The sequence below is a fragment of the Petaurus breviceps genome, unplaced genomic scaffold (assembly GCF_028583685.1).
Source record: "Petaurus breviceps papuanus isolate PSGF00001 unplaced genomic scaffold, PetGlider_PUasm1.0 37, whole genome shotgun sequence".
NCBI classification, from domain to species: domain Eukaryota; kingdom Metazoa; phylum Chordata; class Mammalia; order Diprotodontia; family Petauridae; genus Petaurus; species Petaurus breviceps.
This window is the reverse complement of record NW_027186296.1, coordinates 105,693,081-105,712,047: the sequence shown is the minus strand read 5'-3', so window position 1 is coordinate 105,712,047 and position 18,967 is coordinate 105,693,081. Positions and strand designations below refer to the sequence as shown.

The 18,967-nt window shown below is 37.8% G+C and overlaps 2 protein-coding genes across 12 annotated transcripts in view; one reads left to right on the top strand and one right to left on the bottom strand.

Annotated features, from left to right (window-relative positions):
- The window catches only part of ANKRD1 (ankyrin repeat domain 1), a 392,615-nt gene that overhangs the window by 30,774 nt on the left and 342,874 nt on the right, over positions 1-18,967 (top strand). The gene's annotated exons all lie outside the window — the stretch shown is intronic.
- Positions 1-18,967, bottom strand: part of PCGF5 (polycomb group ring finger 5) — a 146,877-nt gene that overhangs the window by 30,442 nt on the left and 97,468 nt on the right. For all 11 annotated transcript variants that reach the window (XM_069099216.1, XM_069099207.1, XM_069099205.1 and 8 more), the window contains 3 exons: positions 17,495-17,550; positions 17,321-17,380; positions 14,606-14,751 (listed from right to left, as the gene is read on the bottom strand). In XM_069099216.1, the coding sequence (XP_068955317.1) occupies positions 14,606-14,751; positions 17,321-17,380; positions 17,495-17,550 (262 nt within the window). The remainder of the gene's footprint in view (positions 1-14,605; positions 14,752-17,320; positions 17,381-17,494; positions 17,551-18,967) is intronic.

Here is an 18,967-nt window from a genome sequence, read left to right as displayed (position 1 = left end):
GATAAAACAGTTTATTTGACCTACTCTTTTCTCAACTTAAAGTAGTCCACTCTTCATCCTTAGGCCAATTGAGAGCCCTCAATTTCTGCAAGTCACACTAATGTCAAAGTTATGGCATACCCGTGTTTCCCTGATAATAAGACCTATCCCGAAAATAAGCCCTCCCCTTACTGTGTAAGATTCCTCTAAAATAAGCCCTCCCCCGAAAATAAGCCCTATTGAGATTGCTACTGTAGTGAAGGTGATCCCCTGTGCTACACACTACATTACGGTACCCTCTGTATGCACCGTCCCCCCCCCGGGTGAAACGCATGCCGCGCTCCGAGCTGCATCCAATCAGAGCTGCAGCAGTGAGCATGTCATCCTGTTCTTTATTGAATTCATTATTGAATAAAGGTACATTTTTTTGTTCACATTTACCTGTTTATTAAAATTGCTGTCAATGTTCATTAAAATAAGCCCTCCCCTGAAAATAAGCCCTCTGGTGTTTTTCTGTCCAAAAAATTAATAAGACAGTGTCTTATTATCGGGGAAACACGGTAGTAGAATATGGAAACTTAACAAGAATGAGGTGCTGCATGCTAAAACAGCAATCTTTCAGTCTCCTAAGCAGGTCGATCTACAGTATGCCGTCATACTCACATTTATTTTGTCCACTAAAGTTCTACATGTGCTATGCTAACAAAAGGTAGGTTCTGCAAAGTCTTAAAGCATGGACCTAGTGATGGATTATGTCTCTGTCACTTGAGGATCAGACTAAGTTCAAAAAGGCTTGTGAGTAGTTGGTCACCAAGTGTTTAATTTTTTTCCATATAAAACTCACTGTCTACAAAGGCATGGATGATGTGCAATCTAAAGTGCTGGAGAAAGAATCTCTCCACAAATCATTATGTTTGCACACATGACCACTTCTGCTCCAAATTTCCAAGAGCAAAAGCATTTACTACAAAAATCTGACACCCTGAGAAACTGACCAGGAAGTAACTGAGGTGATAACTGCACAAAGGTAACAATCAGCAAGCATTTACTGATCATTTACTACACAAAAAAGAAATACTGTCTTGGGATGTATTTTGATATGAAAGCTCTGCAAAATGAGCTTTAATGAGCTGTTTTTGTTTTCAAATAAAAGGTCTAGGACAACTGACTGGTTTTACAGAGGACCAGCCCATTGTCACACAGACAGTGAACAACAGAGATGGGGATTTGAATCCATGTTCTCTGACTCCAAAGAGAGTCAGAGTTAATAGAGAGAAAAAATAGAATTATCTACCTACTTAGTTCTAAGTCCCAAGACGTACGTGTGCCTGGGTCCAGGCTAACCAGGATTCCAGGCCAGGCCCATCTCTCATGACCCAATTCTTCCTGTCAAAGAGCCTTGATCCTGAACCTAGTCTGTGCTGTAACCCTTTCCTTCCTCAACACTACTCCTGTTCCAGGATCAGGGATCTTCTGCTTCCAAACAGCATGTCCTAGACCACAGGTGGGGAACCTACTCTATAGCCTCAAGGCCACATGTGGCCCTCTAGGTCCTCAAGTATAGCCCTCTGACTGAATCCAAACTTCACACAACAAATCCCCTTAATAAAATGATTTATTCTGTAAAACTTGGACTCAATCAGAAAGTTGCAGTCAAAGATCTAGAAGGCCACATGTGGCCTGTAGGCCTCAGGTTTCCCACCTCTGTCCTAGACTAAACTCCTGGCTTTACCTACATCATAGTCCCAGGTCACAGCCAGAATTTGAGCTTCACTCAGAGCTCCTTTAAAGGTAAGGCTGTGCATCTGCATAGGCAAGGCTAGGACCCAGAAAATAACCCATAACCCCATAACTATAACCCTACAGCAGTGGTATCAAATTCAAATAGAATTGAATGCTGGCCACATACTGACTCAGAAAAACACAAATTAACATTAACTATGTTTTACTTTATTTTGTTAAACATGTCCCAATTACATTTTAATCTGGCTTCTCCTCCCCAACTTGTGAATTTTGCCAGCAGGCCAATGAGTCTTCTACCTTATGACATTCGCTGTTAGCCCTTGCCCTAAGTCCCCAAGGTGAAGCTATATACCCTAAGCTAAGTAAGTCCATCTACTCACAGTACCCACTTCTCCTTCCTCCCTAGTGGCCTCTTAAGGAGAAGAAAAGCCTTCCTCCATGGCTGGATCCCCAGTCAGGAACTGACTGCTATTAACAGTACAGTTAACCTGTTAACACCTCAGAGCTTAGCTTAACAAGCTCCCTAAACACTTTGGAGTCCATACCATGCACAAGAGTAAATTCTGCCAGAGAAGGAGGAAAGTTGAAGGAGGAAGAACCAACAATATTAGGTCTGTTATAAACATTTCTAACATAAAGGAGAAGCAGACTGATGATCAATAAGAAGGCTGGATATCAGAGTACCACAGTAAAGCCAACAGAAAGACTAAGCTAAAGAAAAAGAAAAGGAAAAAAAGCCAAGCAAACATGCAAGAATGGGAGCCAAGACACTTAACGAATGCTACGAGGAAAGAAAATCATCTCGAAAAATTCGTGAAGGGTAAAACTTGTAGAGTATGTTTTTTCAGAAAAGAGAATACAGCAGCTGCAGCTGAAAAGCGCAATAGCAGAATTAAGAGAAATAAAAGTAGAAAGTAGTACTGAAGGTAGAACTCTCCAAGAATATTAATAAGACAAACAGGAGAAAAGGGCATTTAGAACACACAACATAATCTATAAATTTAAAACTATGGATGGTAGGAAAAATAAAACGAGATTTAGGACATACAAAGAGGAAGAAGAAAAAATGAGACAAAACACATGAAGACAAGGTAACTGAAATGGAAGGTAGAATGCCAATGATACAAAAATTACCTGTTTTTCAGAGGAATAAGATGAAATAAAAGACTTGAATAGTATACTTTGGTGAGTTAAGTCAGGGAAATTGCCCAGTATTCACTTCTCTTAGAAATCATATGACTTCTGGGATCAAGGACTAGACATTTTTCCTAATTCTTATTGCTCCCAAACTCTCCAAAGTAAGAATTACACAAAAAATATAAAGCAACTGTTGTCTCCATAGTCAAAGTCACTAAGGATCTTAATGAGGTGACAACCTGTTGAAGCTACATCTGAAAAGTAACCCCTAATTTCTAAAGGGCTTACAAAGCACTTTCTAAACTGAACTTTGCCTCTCTCCACCCTCCTCTACAGAATGTTCTACCCAGCCAGAGAAGTCAGGAACAGGAGGACCTGCAGCATGTGTGGGAGGCTCCATCAGGTCTGAAAGAAAAGTGTCTGGGGATTGGTATCTGGGTAGTGGCCAATTCTGTCCCCACAGAAGTCACTTGGAGTAGAGGCAGAAGCCAATGAAAAGTGAATTTCTCAGCATGGGAGGAAGCTGAGCCAGCTCTGAAGTCCAGTCTGAGAAAACCACCATCAAAGGGGAAGGAGTGAGAAAGCAGGCAAGCTGTACAAGAATATAAGGACAAAAAGACTACGACTGATAAAGAAGAGTTCCCTGTAAATTCTCAAGAGAGCATGGAATCATAGCAGGATGTTCCTAAATAGTTCAAGAGGGAAATAAAAATCACAAAAGCAGAAATAATGGGCTATACAACAAAAATAATTGGAAGATTAGAAAAGTTTACATCCACAATAGCAAATATCACCAAAAAAACAAAAGAGAGAACAACTGATTAGAAATACAAATACAGTGTAACTGGGAAAAAAAATAAAATATTAAAGCAAAAGAAATGCAAGCAGAGTCATAAAGGACAATCTGAAGAAAGCAAAAAGCAGTTTCATTAAAAGAAAACATGGTTTCTATAAAAGTAAAACAATGAACTTGACCACTGGATGCACAGAGACAACTTAATGATTAAAGGTCTAAAAAAACATGGTAAGTCAAAAAACCTGAATACCATAAATGCAAGAAATAATTAAAGAAAACAAACTACAGCTTCTGAGCACAGAATACAAAATGCTAACTAAAAGAATCCACAGGCTGCATCCAGGAAAAAAGTCCTATGCTGCAAACTCCAAAACACACATAATTAAATTTGTGTAACAACAATTTTTTGTAAGTGATGAGAAAATAAGACATTCAAATATCAAGGAGATTCAAATAATACAACAACTCTCTTCCTTAGTAATCAAATCAGTTAAACTATAGTCTCTACCCAAGTGACTCTCAAATCTTTATCTCACCTTTAATCTCTTTCCTCGTGTCAGCATTGCCAAATGCCTTCAAGAGACCCCCATTTAGCTATCCCACCATCACTTCAAACTAAGCATTCTGAGTGGAACTTATCTTCCCCTCAATATTGCCCCTCCTTCAAACTTCCCTGTCTCTTAAAAAATTAAGGCTACCACCATCCCAGGTTCAAAAGCTCTAAATGATCCCTGACTCTTCCCTTTCCTCCACATCCTAAATCCAACTAGTTAAGTTTTGGCAATTCTACTCCTGCCATATCTTTCACATCTATCTCTTCCCTTACATGGTTTACTACCCTATACTTCATCAACTCTGATCTGGAATCCTAAGAGCCTCTTAATTCATCTCCCTGCGAGATTCTTGGCTCTACTCTCTCCAATCCATTCCCCCATAAATAATCTGCTGCCAAAAATAATTTCCCTATAGCATAAGAAGTCTTTCTTTGTTCAAAAATCTTCAGTGGCTTTCTGTATCTTCTAGAATGAAACACAAACCATTCAGCTTGAAATTTAAAGACTTCCACAGTCTAATCTGGCTCTGACTTCCCAAACACATATTTCATGTTTTTATATTTGAGTCCAACTGGACTATTAGCTATTTTGAATGTTAGCACCCTGTCTTCTACCTTCATGCCTTCAAACAGGTTATCCCTTGGATTTTTTTTTCTTAGAAAGGCTCAGTTCAGGTATACCATCTATGCAAAGCCTTTTCTGATTCCCCAGGAGTAAGTAATCATTCATCTGTGTACATTCTGAATACTACTAGTTCAATGTAAACTCCCAGAAACTAGGGAGTGAGAATATGCTCTACACATAATAGGTTTTTAATCAATGTTTAAAAATTTGAATGAACTGTTATTCTGGACCTGGTTCTTACCTCCAGAAAAGGAAACAGTTGCTGAGAGAGAAACAACATAAACCTTGATGAGGAAGAAACCTAATCCATTTTACATGTCAAAGAAGGAAAAGGAAGCCAGACACAGTTTAAAGAACAGATCTGGAGAGAACAGATTTCAAGGGAATCAGAGAAAGAATAGGCCAGATTCCAATGCCTAAAATTTTTCCAGGGTAGTCAGTCCAGAATGAAAACTCTGAAATCACAAAGAGAAACAATTCTAATGAGAAGGAAAAGGGAAAGCTGTGTAAAGAGACCAATGAGAATGCTCATCAACCAAATAATACTTTTTTACACACATGTAGAAGATGGAAACAATTATTTACAGCAGAGAAGGCAAAAGCATGGAATGGCTCTAGGAGAGAAGTGCCAGGAGTCCTCAATCTCAGAATAAGCTGAAACTGGCAAGCAGCACTAAGGGCAAGAAAAGGGTTTTTAACCGTAAGAAAAAGTAGGATCAAAGAACAGAGAACACTGCTGTTCAGGGTAGATGGGATAATAATAATGGAGTACCTAACTGACCTCAACTAGGGGTCTGAAAGAAGAGGACAATGTGACTACCTTGTCATTGTGTCAGCAATCACTGAAAAATAATAGACAATGGCAGGGGGGGGGGGGTAATACAGGACCCAAAAGAGGGCAAAATGTCCCATTTGTTTTTAAAGGAAGAAAATAGAAGGCCAGTGATCTCAACATCAACTGATGACAAAACTATAAAGGAAGGTTAGCGAACATCTTGAAGAGAAGTGGTGATGACAAGAATTAGCACACCATCGTTAAGGACAAGCCATTCCAGACTAACATCATTTCCTTTTCTGTAAGTGGCATAAGGCTGGCAGATCAGGGTGATGCTAACTTTTTCATTTAACCAGACCTTAGAACTGTATTGATAAAATTTCTTGTGCCACCCTTGTGGGCAAGATGAAATGACATGGACTAGGTGATGGGACAGGGACATAGACTGAGAGTGGTTTGAATGGTTAACCCAATGACTTAATTAGTGGCTGGCTGTTAAACTGTTAAGAATTAGGGATCTTGTAGAGTACCTTAGTGATCTGTGCCTGGCTTGGGGTTAGCAATTTTACCAATGAGGGGATAAAGACTGCACATGATGGGCTTATCAAATCTGCTGACATGGGGGTGGCTAGGTTGGTGCAATAAGGCACCAACCCCAGAATCAGGAGAACCTGAGTTCGGTTCCGGCCTCAGACACTTAACACACATGCAAAAAAACCTAGCTGTGTAACCTCGGGCAAGTTACTTAACCCCAACTGCCCTCCAAAAGGCAAAAAAAAAAAAAATCTGCTCACAACAGAAAGCATGGAGAAATTAGCTAAACCACTAAGAAGAGCCAGGATCCAAAAAGATCCTGACAGGCTAGAACACTTAGCTGAATCTAAGAAAACTGTAGTTTATAAGTAAAGGATGGAAGATATGTGGCTATTTGTTGATCTCAAAAAGATTTATGGATTTTAGTAGAATGTAAAGTCAAGTAGGTGGCACAGTATAAAAAAAAGTTATAGAAATTTTAGACTGCATTGAGAGACATAATGTCCAAAGGGTGTGGCATAGCTGCACTACTCTGCTCAGAACAGTCTGTGGTTGGCCCTTATCAAAGCACAGGTAGAAAGCTTATCAGATTTGCAGATGACGTCAAGCTGAGAGGGACAGCTGACATTCTAAATGACAGACTCCAAAAGGATCTTGACAAATTCAATAGGAATTATCTTAATTCTTGGGAGCACACGCACATGTACCCACACACGCCACTTTCATAAGCATAAGACAGCAGATGCATGGATAGACAGCAGATGTTCTCAACAAGATTTAGGGGTTTTAATGGATGCCAAGATCAATATGAATCAGTAGTGTGAACTGGCAAGGAAAAAAAAACCAAACCAATGCAATCTTGGGCTACATTATTTGTACTAATTTTTAAGAAAATACTATATGTTATATGGGAAGTCTTTCTGGGAGGGAGAAAGGAAAGAAGACTATGGATAACTATGAGAATGTAAGAAACAGACAACTATCAATAAAAACAATTTTTTTTTAAAAAGTGGAGAACAAGGTAATTTCCAGCAATAGGAAAGGGATAGGTCCATTATAACTGTCCTTATTGGATCTCATTACTTTATTCAGCTCTGTAGACCATGACTTGAGAAAGCTATTGACAAACTGAAGGGTCCCTGAGTCTAAGTTACATGAAAATTAGCTGAAAGGAACTGGGCCATTTAATCTGGAGTAAAGAAAACTCAGAGGTATGAGGCAGAGGTAGGGAATAGCTGTCTTCAAGTGTTTGAAGGGCTGTCACGTGAAGGAGGGATGCGATTTATTCATCTGACTCCAGAAGGCAGAAGCAGAAGCAATGGGTAGAAATGGCAATAAGGTCAATTTAGGATTTTTGTCAGGAAGCATCTCCTAACAATTAGAACTGAAGTCCAAAGGTAGGATGAGTTGCTCCGAGAGGTAGTAAGTAGGCTCCTCTTTCATGGGGGTCTTCCAGAACAAGGTGGAAGACTATTTATTGAGTATGTTATAGGAGGGATTCTTTCCATGCTTGAGTTATTTACATATAGCCTTTGACGTCCCAATTCTCAATATTCTGTGATTCTAGAATATTTTGTTTAGTTCTACATGCCACATTTCAAGGAAATTCATAAGCCAAACAGTGCTTACAGGTAAGTAATCTGAATGGGTCTAAAATTTTTGCTATGAGAATTTGATGAAAACTACTAGGGGTCTTTAGTCTTCGATAAGTGCCTATTTTGTGCCAGACACTGTACCAGGTATTGGGGATACAAAGAAGAAAACAAAAATTAAGAGCATGAAAGCACTAGTCTGGTTTCTTTCTTGATCTTCTTCCACAGAAGATTGCTTTAAAGTCTTTTTCTTCTTATCATTCATCACTGGTCATAACTCATACTGAGCTTAAGTGATCCCAATACCTATATAAATCTTATTAATCCTTTCCCTCAAATCTACTGGTAACTATTCTTTGGTAACTTCCAATAGCAGCTATTTTCCGTATCAATAATTTTGATATGACCACATAAAATTTATTCTGTATAAAAACTTGTAACTGTTCTCTAATTGTTTTATGTGCCATGTCTTTTGAACTAGTTTAGATGTTTCTTAAAAGCAATGACCATGTCCTAAATTTCCTTTGTACCTCAGGAATACAGAAAGTACTCAATTAATACTGTTATGGGTGAATAGAAAAAAGCGAACCAAAGGCAAATAAGAATGATCACGATAGTATATAGTATGAAGGAAACAGAGTTTCATGGCATAGGGCATGGTCAATCTTTATGTCCTTCAATATGAATGATTTACAACTTCTATATCAAGGATATAAAAGGATATATGACAGAGGATGATAATGACTCATATTTATATACTGCTTTACAGTTTTCAAAGTAGTAGTCTGTGAATATTTATATCCTTAAAGTGATATATTAATGGGTTCTTTCAACAGGAGATACCATACATATTAAAGATCTGGGAGATGCTTGCAAACTTTACATAAAAACTTCTAAAGAAGTTTTTTTCACAAGCTAGTACTTAGCTAAAATAAAACCAAGGTAGGTGGTGTCACAAAAACATGATGAAAAACTTTTCAAGAAGGAAATGCTGCTCATTTCACTGCATAAAAAATGAGGTCCAATGGGGCGGCCAGGTAGCACAGCAAGTAAGAGCACCGGCTCCAGTGTTGGGATGACCTGGAGATCGAATCCCGGGCTCCGACACTTAGCACCTACCCAGAAACACCTGGCCGTGTAACCTTGCGCAAGTTACTTAACCTCATTTGCTTAGGGGCGGCCAGGTGGCTCAGCGAGTAAGAGCACTGGCTCCAGTGTCGGGATGACCCGGATCAAATCAGGGCTCAGATACTCAGCACCACACCCAGAAATAACTGGCTGTGTAACCTTGAGCAAGTTACTTAACCCCGATTGCTAAAAAAAAAAAAATGAAGTCCAGAAAAGAAAAACATATACATATACAACATTAACATATATGCACTTACTATATGACATCTCTCAAGACCTTTAGAAATACATATTAGTGAAATGGGAGGACATATGCTTTAAGAGAAACATCACAGATGTGAAATAATCCCTTATATCTCTAATATTCTAAGATACTTTCTCCCCAAATTTTCTTTATCTAACATAAACAAAAATGAGTATTTCAAAACATAAAGATTAAAAAAAGAGAACTCCATGTGAACATCTATCACATACAGCTTGTTTAAATATTAATTGCAAAGATATAACCTTCATTGTTAGGAGCTCTTCCCCAAGGAATTCCATTTACCAATGAAATCAAAAGTCCAACATTTAGCCCTAATCTATTAAAGTTAACACAGAACTGTGCTGTTTTATCCTGCTGATCTGTGTTCTCTTTCTGCATTTCCTTCTGCTCTTTTCTGTGTATTTTCAAGTGTTTCATTGACATTGATTTTTTTTCTTTCTGAATCTTTAACACTTCCATCTCCTTCCCTCTCCCCCTCAACAACACAAAAGCCCTCTCTTAAAACAAATAAGGAAAACCAGATAAAATAAATTCATACATTAAGGTATTTCAAAAATATATGTCACACTGAACTTATCAGAAGGTGCAGACAGACCACCTCTCAAAGAGTATTACACTTGACTCATCTCCAGGCTTCTGGAGTTGTGTATATTCCATGATTTCCTGTACTTTAAAGTCACTGCAACATAATCTTGTACCAGATCCTTGGTATTTAAACTTTTTAAATTTCTGTTTTTGACCTGAATACTTGGATTTCTGCTAAAGTTTTCCTCGGTATTTTCAATTTAGGGTTTCTTTCAGGAGGCAACTAGTAGGTTCTAATAGATATGGGCTATTTTCTTCCATGATTTCTTGGAATACAGCATTCAAGTTTTTTGTTTGGTCATGGTTTTCAGGAACTCTGATGAGTCTTTATTTCTTCTAGATCTATCAGTTTAAAAAAAAGTAGATACCTTATATTTTTTCTAATATTTCAATCTTCTGACTTCATTTTGATATTTCTTATCTCAGATTCTGTTTTCTCCCTTCTATTTTTTAGGAAGTCTATTAAAGAATTCTACCTCTGTTCCAAACTGTTTCTTTTCCTTGCAATTTTTTCCCAAGAATTCTAATTTAAATTCCAATTTCATTGTGCATTTCTTCAAATCACTCTTGGGAGTCCTTGTGGCTAAGCCATCCTTTTCTCTGAGGATCTACTTGTACTTGTGGAACTATGCTGTTCTAAGTTTACCTCTTGGGTTTCTCTTAACTTATACAATTTCTTCAATGTATTTTGTGTTTTCTTCTGTTTACTTATATATCTCCAGCATCTACTTCTGAATTGTGTTATATATCCCCGTACTGTCCACTTCTATACTCCTGAACATAATAGGCAGATCTTGTTTGGTCATGTCTCTATTGTCTGGATGCCACTGCAATTCCGAATGAAGTAAAATGGAGTGGCTAGCACTGGTAGCCTGAGCCCACATCTTCCTTCTGCTTGCACAATCTTTAACTGGCAACTGTTTCTGGCTCAAATAGAGCACAACTGGATGGGAACACAGGGTTCTGGCCACCTTCTTATGCAGTCTTGGACTAGATGAAAATACTTACTTTTGTTTCTCTTTGGTCTATGTGGAAGAGCTCCATGACTTCTTACTTTACAACCTTAAAAGGAAGTCCTCATTTTCACTTTGTCCTTAGGTTCTAATAGATATGGGCAGTTTTCTTCTATGATTTCTTACAATATTGTGTTCAAGTTTTTTTTTTTTGGTCACAGTTTTCAGGAAATCTAGTCATTTTTTTCCTTTTTTTTTTCAGTTCTAAATTCTTTTCTTCCTTGTACTCCCTTTTCCACTCATTGAGAAAGGGAAAAAATGTGATGGCCATTATATATATGTGAGAAATAATGCAAAAGATATTTCCATATTAACCAAGTTGTAGAAAAAAATATGCTTCAATCTGCAACTCAGAAAACTGGTTATTCTTAATTTGTTTCTCTTAGATCTGTTTTGTAGATCAGGTTGTTTTTTTTTTTTTAAACAGTAGATACGGGGTGGCCAGGTAGCACAGCAAGTAAGAGCATCGGCTCCAGTGTTGAGAAGACCTGGAGATCGAATCCCGGGCTTGGACACTTAGCACCCACCCAGAAACACCTGGCCATGTAACCTTGAGCAAGTTACTTAACCCCAATTGCTTAGGGGCGGCCAGGTGGCTCAGCAAGTAAGAGCACCGGCTCCAGTGTTGGGCTGACCTGGAGATCGAATCCCAGGCTCAGACACTCAGCACCACACCCAGAAATAACTGGCCGTGTAACCTTGAGCAAGTTACTTAACCCCGATTGCTTAAAACAAAAACAAAAAAAAAAAAAACAGTAGATACTTTGTGTTTCTTCTAATATTTCAATCTTTTGACTTCATTCTAATATTTATCTCAAAATCTACTTGTTCCCTTCTTTTTTCAGGGGGTATATTACTCAGGTAATTATTTTCTAAGATTCTAATAGGTACCTGACAATAATAATAATACAAATGAGGATCACATATAGAGATGAGTGATGATGTCAACATCAGAGCAGCAGGTCATATGTATTAAAATGTTCTTCTAATAGTGATTTATATTACCCCATCCCCAACTATTATGGTCTACCCCCATCCATCCTTAATCACCTTGACTATTTGTGAGAAGCCTGGTTAAATTAAAGTAGTCAAGTTTAAAGTTGTATAAAATCTTTTTTTTTCCATGAAAAGTTAACTAAAAAAGTTAACTTTTTTCCATGAAAAGTTCATTTAAGCATGGAATCCATAAACTTGCTAGTTGTGACAAACTAATCTTTAAGTGCCATGGTATTTTATGTTAATAATATTGGCAAGAAGGGCTTCCTGGTAGAGTGGATACAGAACTGGTCTTGTATTCAAGGAGGCCTGAGTACAAATATTTTCTCCAATGCCAAGTAAGTATATGACAGATCATGTTTCCTTTCAGAGTGCCAAGCATCTCTTTAAGGAAGCAGGTTACAGAACGGTTGCAGTCTGCACAGGTAGAGGGAATTTCTTCACTGGGAACTCCCTATACCAAAAAAAACACAGGTTCAGACAAAATTACAAAAAAATTTCTTTTTGAGCAGTTAAGTTAAAAGGCCCTACAGATTATGATTTGCTGTGCTTTATCAATATAATAAACATTCAACTCTTCATGATAGTGGAAGGAAGCAGGAGTATGGATAATACTAAAGTAATTTAAACTGTTTTAGGATATAAATTTTAACCAATATTTAATTATAAACTTGGCACGTATTTTGAAAATCAGAACACTTCAAAAAAAGTCAAAATTTAACCAGAGCTGTTCCTCTTTCTGAAATTCATTTCTTTCTTGTTCCACAATGCTAAATGAGTTGCTGCACATTTGCTTTAAATTTGCCTTCCACATCTTCCCAGGAATGGATATAAAATTTTCCCCCAAAATTTTCCTGTTGGAGTATTAATATAACGTAATGTAGTTACTATGCTACAAAGAATGACAAATATTAAGAATTCAGAAACACCCCCCCCACCAGATTTGTATGATGTGAAAGAAGGAAGAAAGCAGAATTCCCAAAATGCTACACACAATAACTATGACCACCATATAAAGACATTTGAAAGCCAACAAAACATTGGTAAAATACAAAGATCAATGTTAGTACCATGCAACCAAAGTTAAAGGATACACACCCTCCTTTACATTAACAAACAATAAACTAACTTTTCCCAGGACCACTCTTTTCAAAGTGAGAAGTGTTTCAGTGTTTTTGAGAAATCTCTACTGTGTTAAAAAAAAAAATACATATATATATATATATATATATATATGTATATATCAGGGGAGGCCAGGTAGCACAGTGAGTAAGAGCATCAGCCCCAGTGTCGGGATGACCTGGTATCGAGTCCAGGCTCACACACTTAGCACCCACCCAGAAACACCTGGCTGTGTAACCTTGAGCAAGTTACTTAACCCCAATTGCTTAAAAAAATATATATCATACGTTAAAATATTATTTTTAAAGTTCACCTGTTGGGGTATTTATTTCATGGAACAGAATAAAAATTATAAGAGATAATGAATAAAGAACCCCTTCATTTTTAAATTTTTTTTTGCCATGTTTTTGGAAGGACAATTGGGGTTAAGTGACTTGCCCAAGGTCACACGGCTAGTTTTTGTGTTAAGTGTCTGAGGCCAGATCCAAACCCAGGTCCTCCTGACTCCAGGGCCGGTGCTCTATTCATTGTACCACCTAGCCGCCCCTACCCCTTCATTTTTAACCACACACACACACACACGTTTTTAAATTGGTTGTTTTAAAAGCTTAAAACATAATTTTTCAAAGACATAATGTTTTACGTGTAGGGTTGGTTGTCAAGATGGATAAAAAAATGTCTTTTTAGTTTTATCAGAAATTGAAATACTATCATTTACAATAGGAAATACTGGAAAATATAATATTGTGATATTCATTAAATTATAGAGTAAAAATAAAAGAATTGGAAAAGAAATACATAATTTAAAAACTGCCTTCTATGTTGATGGTGAATAAGGAAAGACAGGTTTTAATAGCTGAAAACGCAGATACTTGTGGAGGATATAGAAGGTCCTTTAAGGTACTTACAAGGGCTCTGGAGGATAATGGCACAGGTTCTTTAATATTTAATTCATTATTGTATTATTTCAATTCAAAACTCATGGCTTTCCTCTTCTCCATACCAGCATTACTCTCAAGCTTCTCAGCCGGGATAAGGGTGTTTGGTTGTTGTTGTTGTTTTTACTCAAATGGAGAGAGAAGAAAAGTGAGGGAGAAAGAGAAGAGAAGGGAAGGGAGAAAAGGAATCAAAGGGGAGATGTAGAGAGATGAAAAAGTGACTGCCTGAAATGAAATTAACTGAGCTGTAGGTATGAAAGAAAGACCCAACAGTAATGAAAACTCCTTGGGGGGAAAAAGGGAAGGAGGCAGAGGGTAGGGAAGAAGACTGAATCAAACAGTTTCTGGTTCTAGCCACCAGGTGGTATCAATGACCTAAGATACCTTAATAGGACTGGGATGGTCTTGGGTAGGAGGAGGGAAGGCTGGGCTCAAATGCTACCCCTTTCAAGCAGCCTTTCCAGATTCCCCAGCACTTAGTCCCCACCCACTATATATCACTTTTTATAATGCATTTAACTTATCTGTTAGCATCACCCACTAGTAAAATGTAACCTCCTTGAAGATAGGGACTGTCTACCTTTTAGCACTCCACTTAACAATAAGCACTGTGCCTTGTGGTTAATAAACACTTTTTGCATATTGATGATTATGAAAAACCTTTAAGTGGGCTGTTCTTAGTTCTGGAAGTACCTGCAAAAATCAACAAATGACTGTAATTCTAATTACGTAAATAAGAGCTTGAAAGACTGTCAAAGGAAAATACATCTTGTATAATGCACCAAATTTATTTGCTACCATAAGGCAACTAGATATCCACTCACCTTTACCACATTGTCCCCTGATTGCCCATTATTACGTAAGCAATCAAGACAGATGGCAATTTGTGGGTCACTTCTATGATAGTCCTTATCATCTTGATTTTCATCACCTTCTTCTACTTTGGGTTTGTCTGCTTTTGAAGTTTCATCTGTACAATTAAAATATAATTTAATTCAAAGTCAGTGATTTTAGATTCTAAGTCACTTAGCTACCAAAATCATCAAAACCAAATTTAGCTTCAATAAAGCTTTGAGGGGAAAAAAAATCTAAATGTCTTTATTTAACCCTTTTAAAATAGGCTCTGAATAATTAGTTGCATGAATAAATGTGCTTTTTCCATTAGATTTAATAGCCAGTAGATACTGTAAACTTCAAGGAGATGTATATGAAAATGTCCTAAATTTTACATCACTATAAAGACTGGACAATCTGTTTAGCCTTTTGCCTTCACTATTTCTATCAATTGTCCAGTTTTTCAAGTTTTATATCTTGGCACACTTTTGACTTTTTCCTTCTCTCATCTCTTACATCATGTCAATTTCGAAGTCCTGCTAATTCTATTTTGGTAATATCTCTTGCATCTGTCCCCTTTTCTCTATGCCCACTTCCACTATGCAAGAGAGTAGGCCCTCATTACCACTTGATCAAATTTTGGCCATATCATCTAAGTGTTCTTTTGACTTCATGCACAACTTCAATATTCTGCTCATGCTGAATCCAAAGCCTCCGAGGATTTAGACTTAAGAGGCATTTTGAATGAGGCAATTGAGTCCTAGAAAGGTTAAGTGGCAGCCCTAAAGAAGTATAGCCAGCTTAGAACTCAGGTCCTTTGACTCCAAATCTAGGGCTTTCTCCACTGTACCCTACTGGCTGACTTCCCCATTTCACTGTCTTCTTGGTTGAATTCTGACTCCTCCCTTAAAGACCTATTTAAACTGTACTTCCTGGAAGCCTTCTCTGATTCTTCTAGTCAGTACTAAGAGGCAGTTAAGTGGTGCCATATTGCATGGAGCACTGGGCCTGAAGCCTAGAAGACTTGAGTTCAAATCAAGCCTCAGAGACTTACTACCTTTGGTTTCCTCAACTGTTAAATGGAAATAATACCACCTCTCTCCCAGGGTTGTTAGGAAGCTCACATGAGATAGTACTTGTAAAGTACTGTACCTGTCTCACAGTAGGTGCTATGTAAGTGCTAACCATTACTCATCATCATCATCACTCACTTTCTCACCCCTCACGTAGCACTTTGTGTGTGTATTTCATGCCCTTATTATGTACTTTTTGGACACCAGTTACTTATTATGTCATAGCTCCCTACTAAGAAGTAAAAGGCAACTTGCCTCCACTTTTGCCTCATCCCATAGTTCTGACAGTGTACAATTTACAAATGCTTCATATGGTCAAAGTTGGTGGCCATATAATACAAAAACACCAGTCAAATGGATTCAGAAAGATTACTCAGCCAGAGTCAATGGATAAAAAGCTTCCAGACATCTCCACTTGACCCTGGGCTGTTTAATGTTTTTATCAAAGATGTGGATAAAAAGCACAGATGCCAAGTCCAACAAATCTGCTGAAGACACAAAGCTGGGAGGGGCAGCTAACAGCCTGTAAGTCAGTATCCAAAAGGCTGAATCTTAATAAGATGAAATTTTCAGTAGAGACAAATGTAAAAATCTTATACAAGTAAAAAAATAAATCAACTTCAAAAGTAGAGGATGGAGGAGAGAGCAGGTGTTCTGAAAAAGATCTGAAGGTTTTGGTAGCCTACAAGCTCAATGATTCAGCAAAATATGGCAGCCAAAAAATCTAAGGTCATGTTGGGCTATAATTAAAAGAAGCAATTTCCAAGAGCTCATAATCCCATAATTCTAATCTATTAGAACTCACCTGAAGGTTCAAGGGGATAAACTGGAGAGAGTACAGAGAAGAGTAACTATGCTGGTGAGGGGACAGAGAATGTGGAGCCTAGAAAAGAGATGATTGGGGCAGGCCATGAAAAGAATCTTCTAGTATGGGAAGGGAAGACCAGTGAAAAAGTGTTTAGATTTATTCATTTGGCCAGATGGGCAGGACCAGGAACAAAGAGTAGAACAAAGAGGCTTGATATGGAGAAGTTTTCTAACACTTAGAGGAGCTGTAGGTTGAAGGGGAATGAAATGCCAGTAGAAGCTGGACAGCCATTGGTTGGGTATGTTAGTTATACTTAAGAATTCTTGGACTAGATGGCCTCTGATGTTCCATACAACTTTCAAATGATATAATTAATTCAGCAAAAATTACAATTTGATACAGAAACTTTAAAATAACATTACTTTTTAAACAAAATATCTGGCTTAAGATATATATCGATGGAATGCTCTGTAAAGTTCTGTTAAACATACCCTCGTGTTTTCCTATGTGTGTATGTATACCTATACATACATACTATAAATAAGTGAAATTTCTTGCAGTTAAATTTCAACTATTTCCACATGTAAATTTTAGGAGCCCTACCTAAATAAAAAGTGACCATATTCCAAGAAGTAATAAGGAAGAAGGAAGGAAAAGTCCAGTCCTTATTATTCTTTACCTCTCAAAAGGTAAATTTTTTTAATGATAAAAGTTGTAATTATGTTCACCAAAAACCAGAAAAGGCTGATGAACATAAAATAAGCAATCACATGGTTAATTTTATAAAGAGATGTGGGTATATATATATATATATAAAAAGGCACCTTGTCCATTTTCTTGAGGCTTGTTTTTCTTCCAAAATTCTGTCTCACGCTCAAGTTCCTCTAATTAAAAAAAAATTAACACACATTAAAGGTAAATATAAAAGCATTAATAGAAACATGTTGATTTTCTAAAACACCCAAAATTATCCCCCAGACCAAAATGAAGTAACTTACGTTCTCGTAGTCCAGGAACCAGCTTAAATATAATTTCCTCTAATGTATTGTCCAGTCTTGTAAAAAGAAAAAAATGAGCATAATGAATAAATATCAAAGTCACTGTAGTTTTATAAAATACTTTTACATTTACATATGCACACTATTTTGGGGTCCAAAGCAATGACTTGATTTTCATAGGGAACTTCTAGTAAAGAAATGCCATATGCACCTGAAGTCAGAAAGACCTGAGTTCAAATCTAGCCTTAGACATTTACTAGCACTGTCAATCTCAGATTCTTCATTTGTAAAATGAGGATGACAGCACCTAATATGGAAGGAGTCTTTTCGTTTTGTTTACTCATTCTTATAGCCCTATTTCCCAAAATGACAGTGTGATACTGCCAGGCTCTGATAACCACTGGAAGGAATATCTGGACCTTATAAAATGCTCTTTTGTATCCTCTTGGGTCCTGCTGCTGGATTTTCTGGGTACTAAGTGCTGTGCTCTTAAAAGATCTCAGTACAACTCAGGATGGGTGTCTACTGGCTTTTAGTCCACCAAAAGAGTCTGCTGTAGGGGCAGTCTACCTGCAGCTTTCTTGGTCTGAGCTCTGCAAGCTCCTGATCCCATTTGGATCTGGGTGACACGACTGTATGTTTGTCACATGTTCACCCCAGCCCTATGACACCTAGCTGGAAAGCCAAGGAAAGTCTCTCCAAGGCTCCCCCCTCTACTCAGGTGCATATCTGAGACTGTCCTGGGGACTGAATCCAAGACCTCACTCTAGGGTCAGTCACACAGCTGCCATTCCTGCTCCTTACCCAGTATACAACAGTCTCAGGCCTACTGCTACACCCTGTACTCATCCACTACTTGTTCCTAGGGTAAATGCCCCCTCCCTAGTCTGCAATGGATCCATCACCCGGCTCAGTGACAAAAGCAACAGAGCTGGCAGCTGGCTTCTGTGGCTGTTTCCTGCACAGTCTCTTTCTGAGACCCTTTTTACCACTGTGAACAGCATTAGGCCTCAGTTAAGACTCCATGGCCAGCTATCTCTATCTCCCTATGCAGATCTGGAATGGAAAAATGATTCACTGGGACTTTTGCCTTGGATTTCCTGATTAAGAGTGGTCCCCCAGGGAAGCAGAGCTAAGATGGTAGAGTAAAAGAATGGCCCCCTTCTTAGGTCTTTCTTAGGGTAGTTAGGGAGGAGTGAAGGCCAATATTGCTTCCTTCTACTCTTTCCTTCAGGTAATTTACAATCTGTTAAGAAGGCATGTCTATTTAGGATCATTGGATTTTAAAATTGCTAATAACCTAAGAGAAGATTTAGCCCAGCGGGACTTACATTTTTTGGTCACAGGACCCTATCACACTCTTTAAAATGATGGATGACCCCAAAAAGCTTTTGTTTACATGGGTTATATCTACCTATACTTATTTAGAAATTTAAAATAACACATTTGTAAATATTTAATTCATTTAAAAAT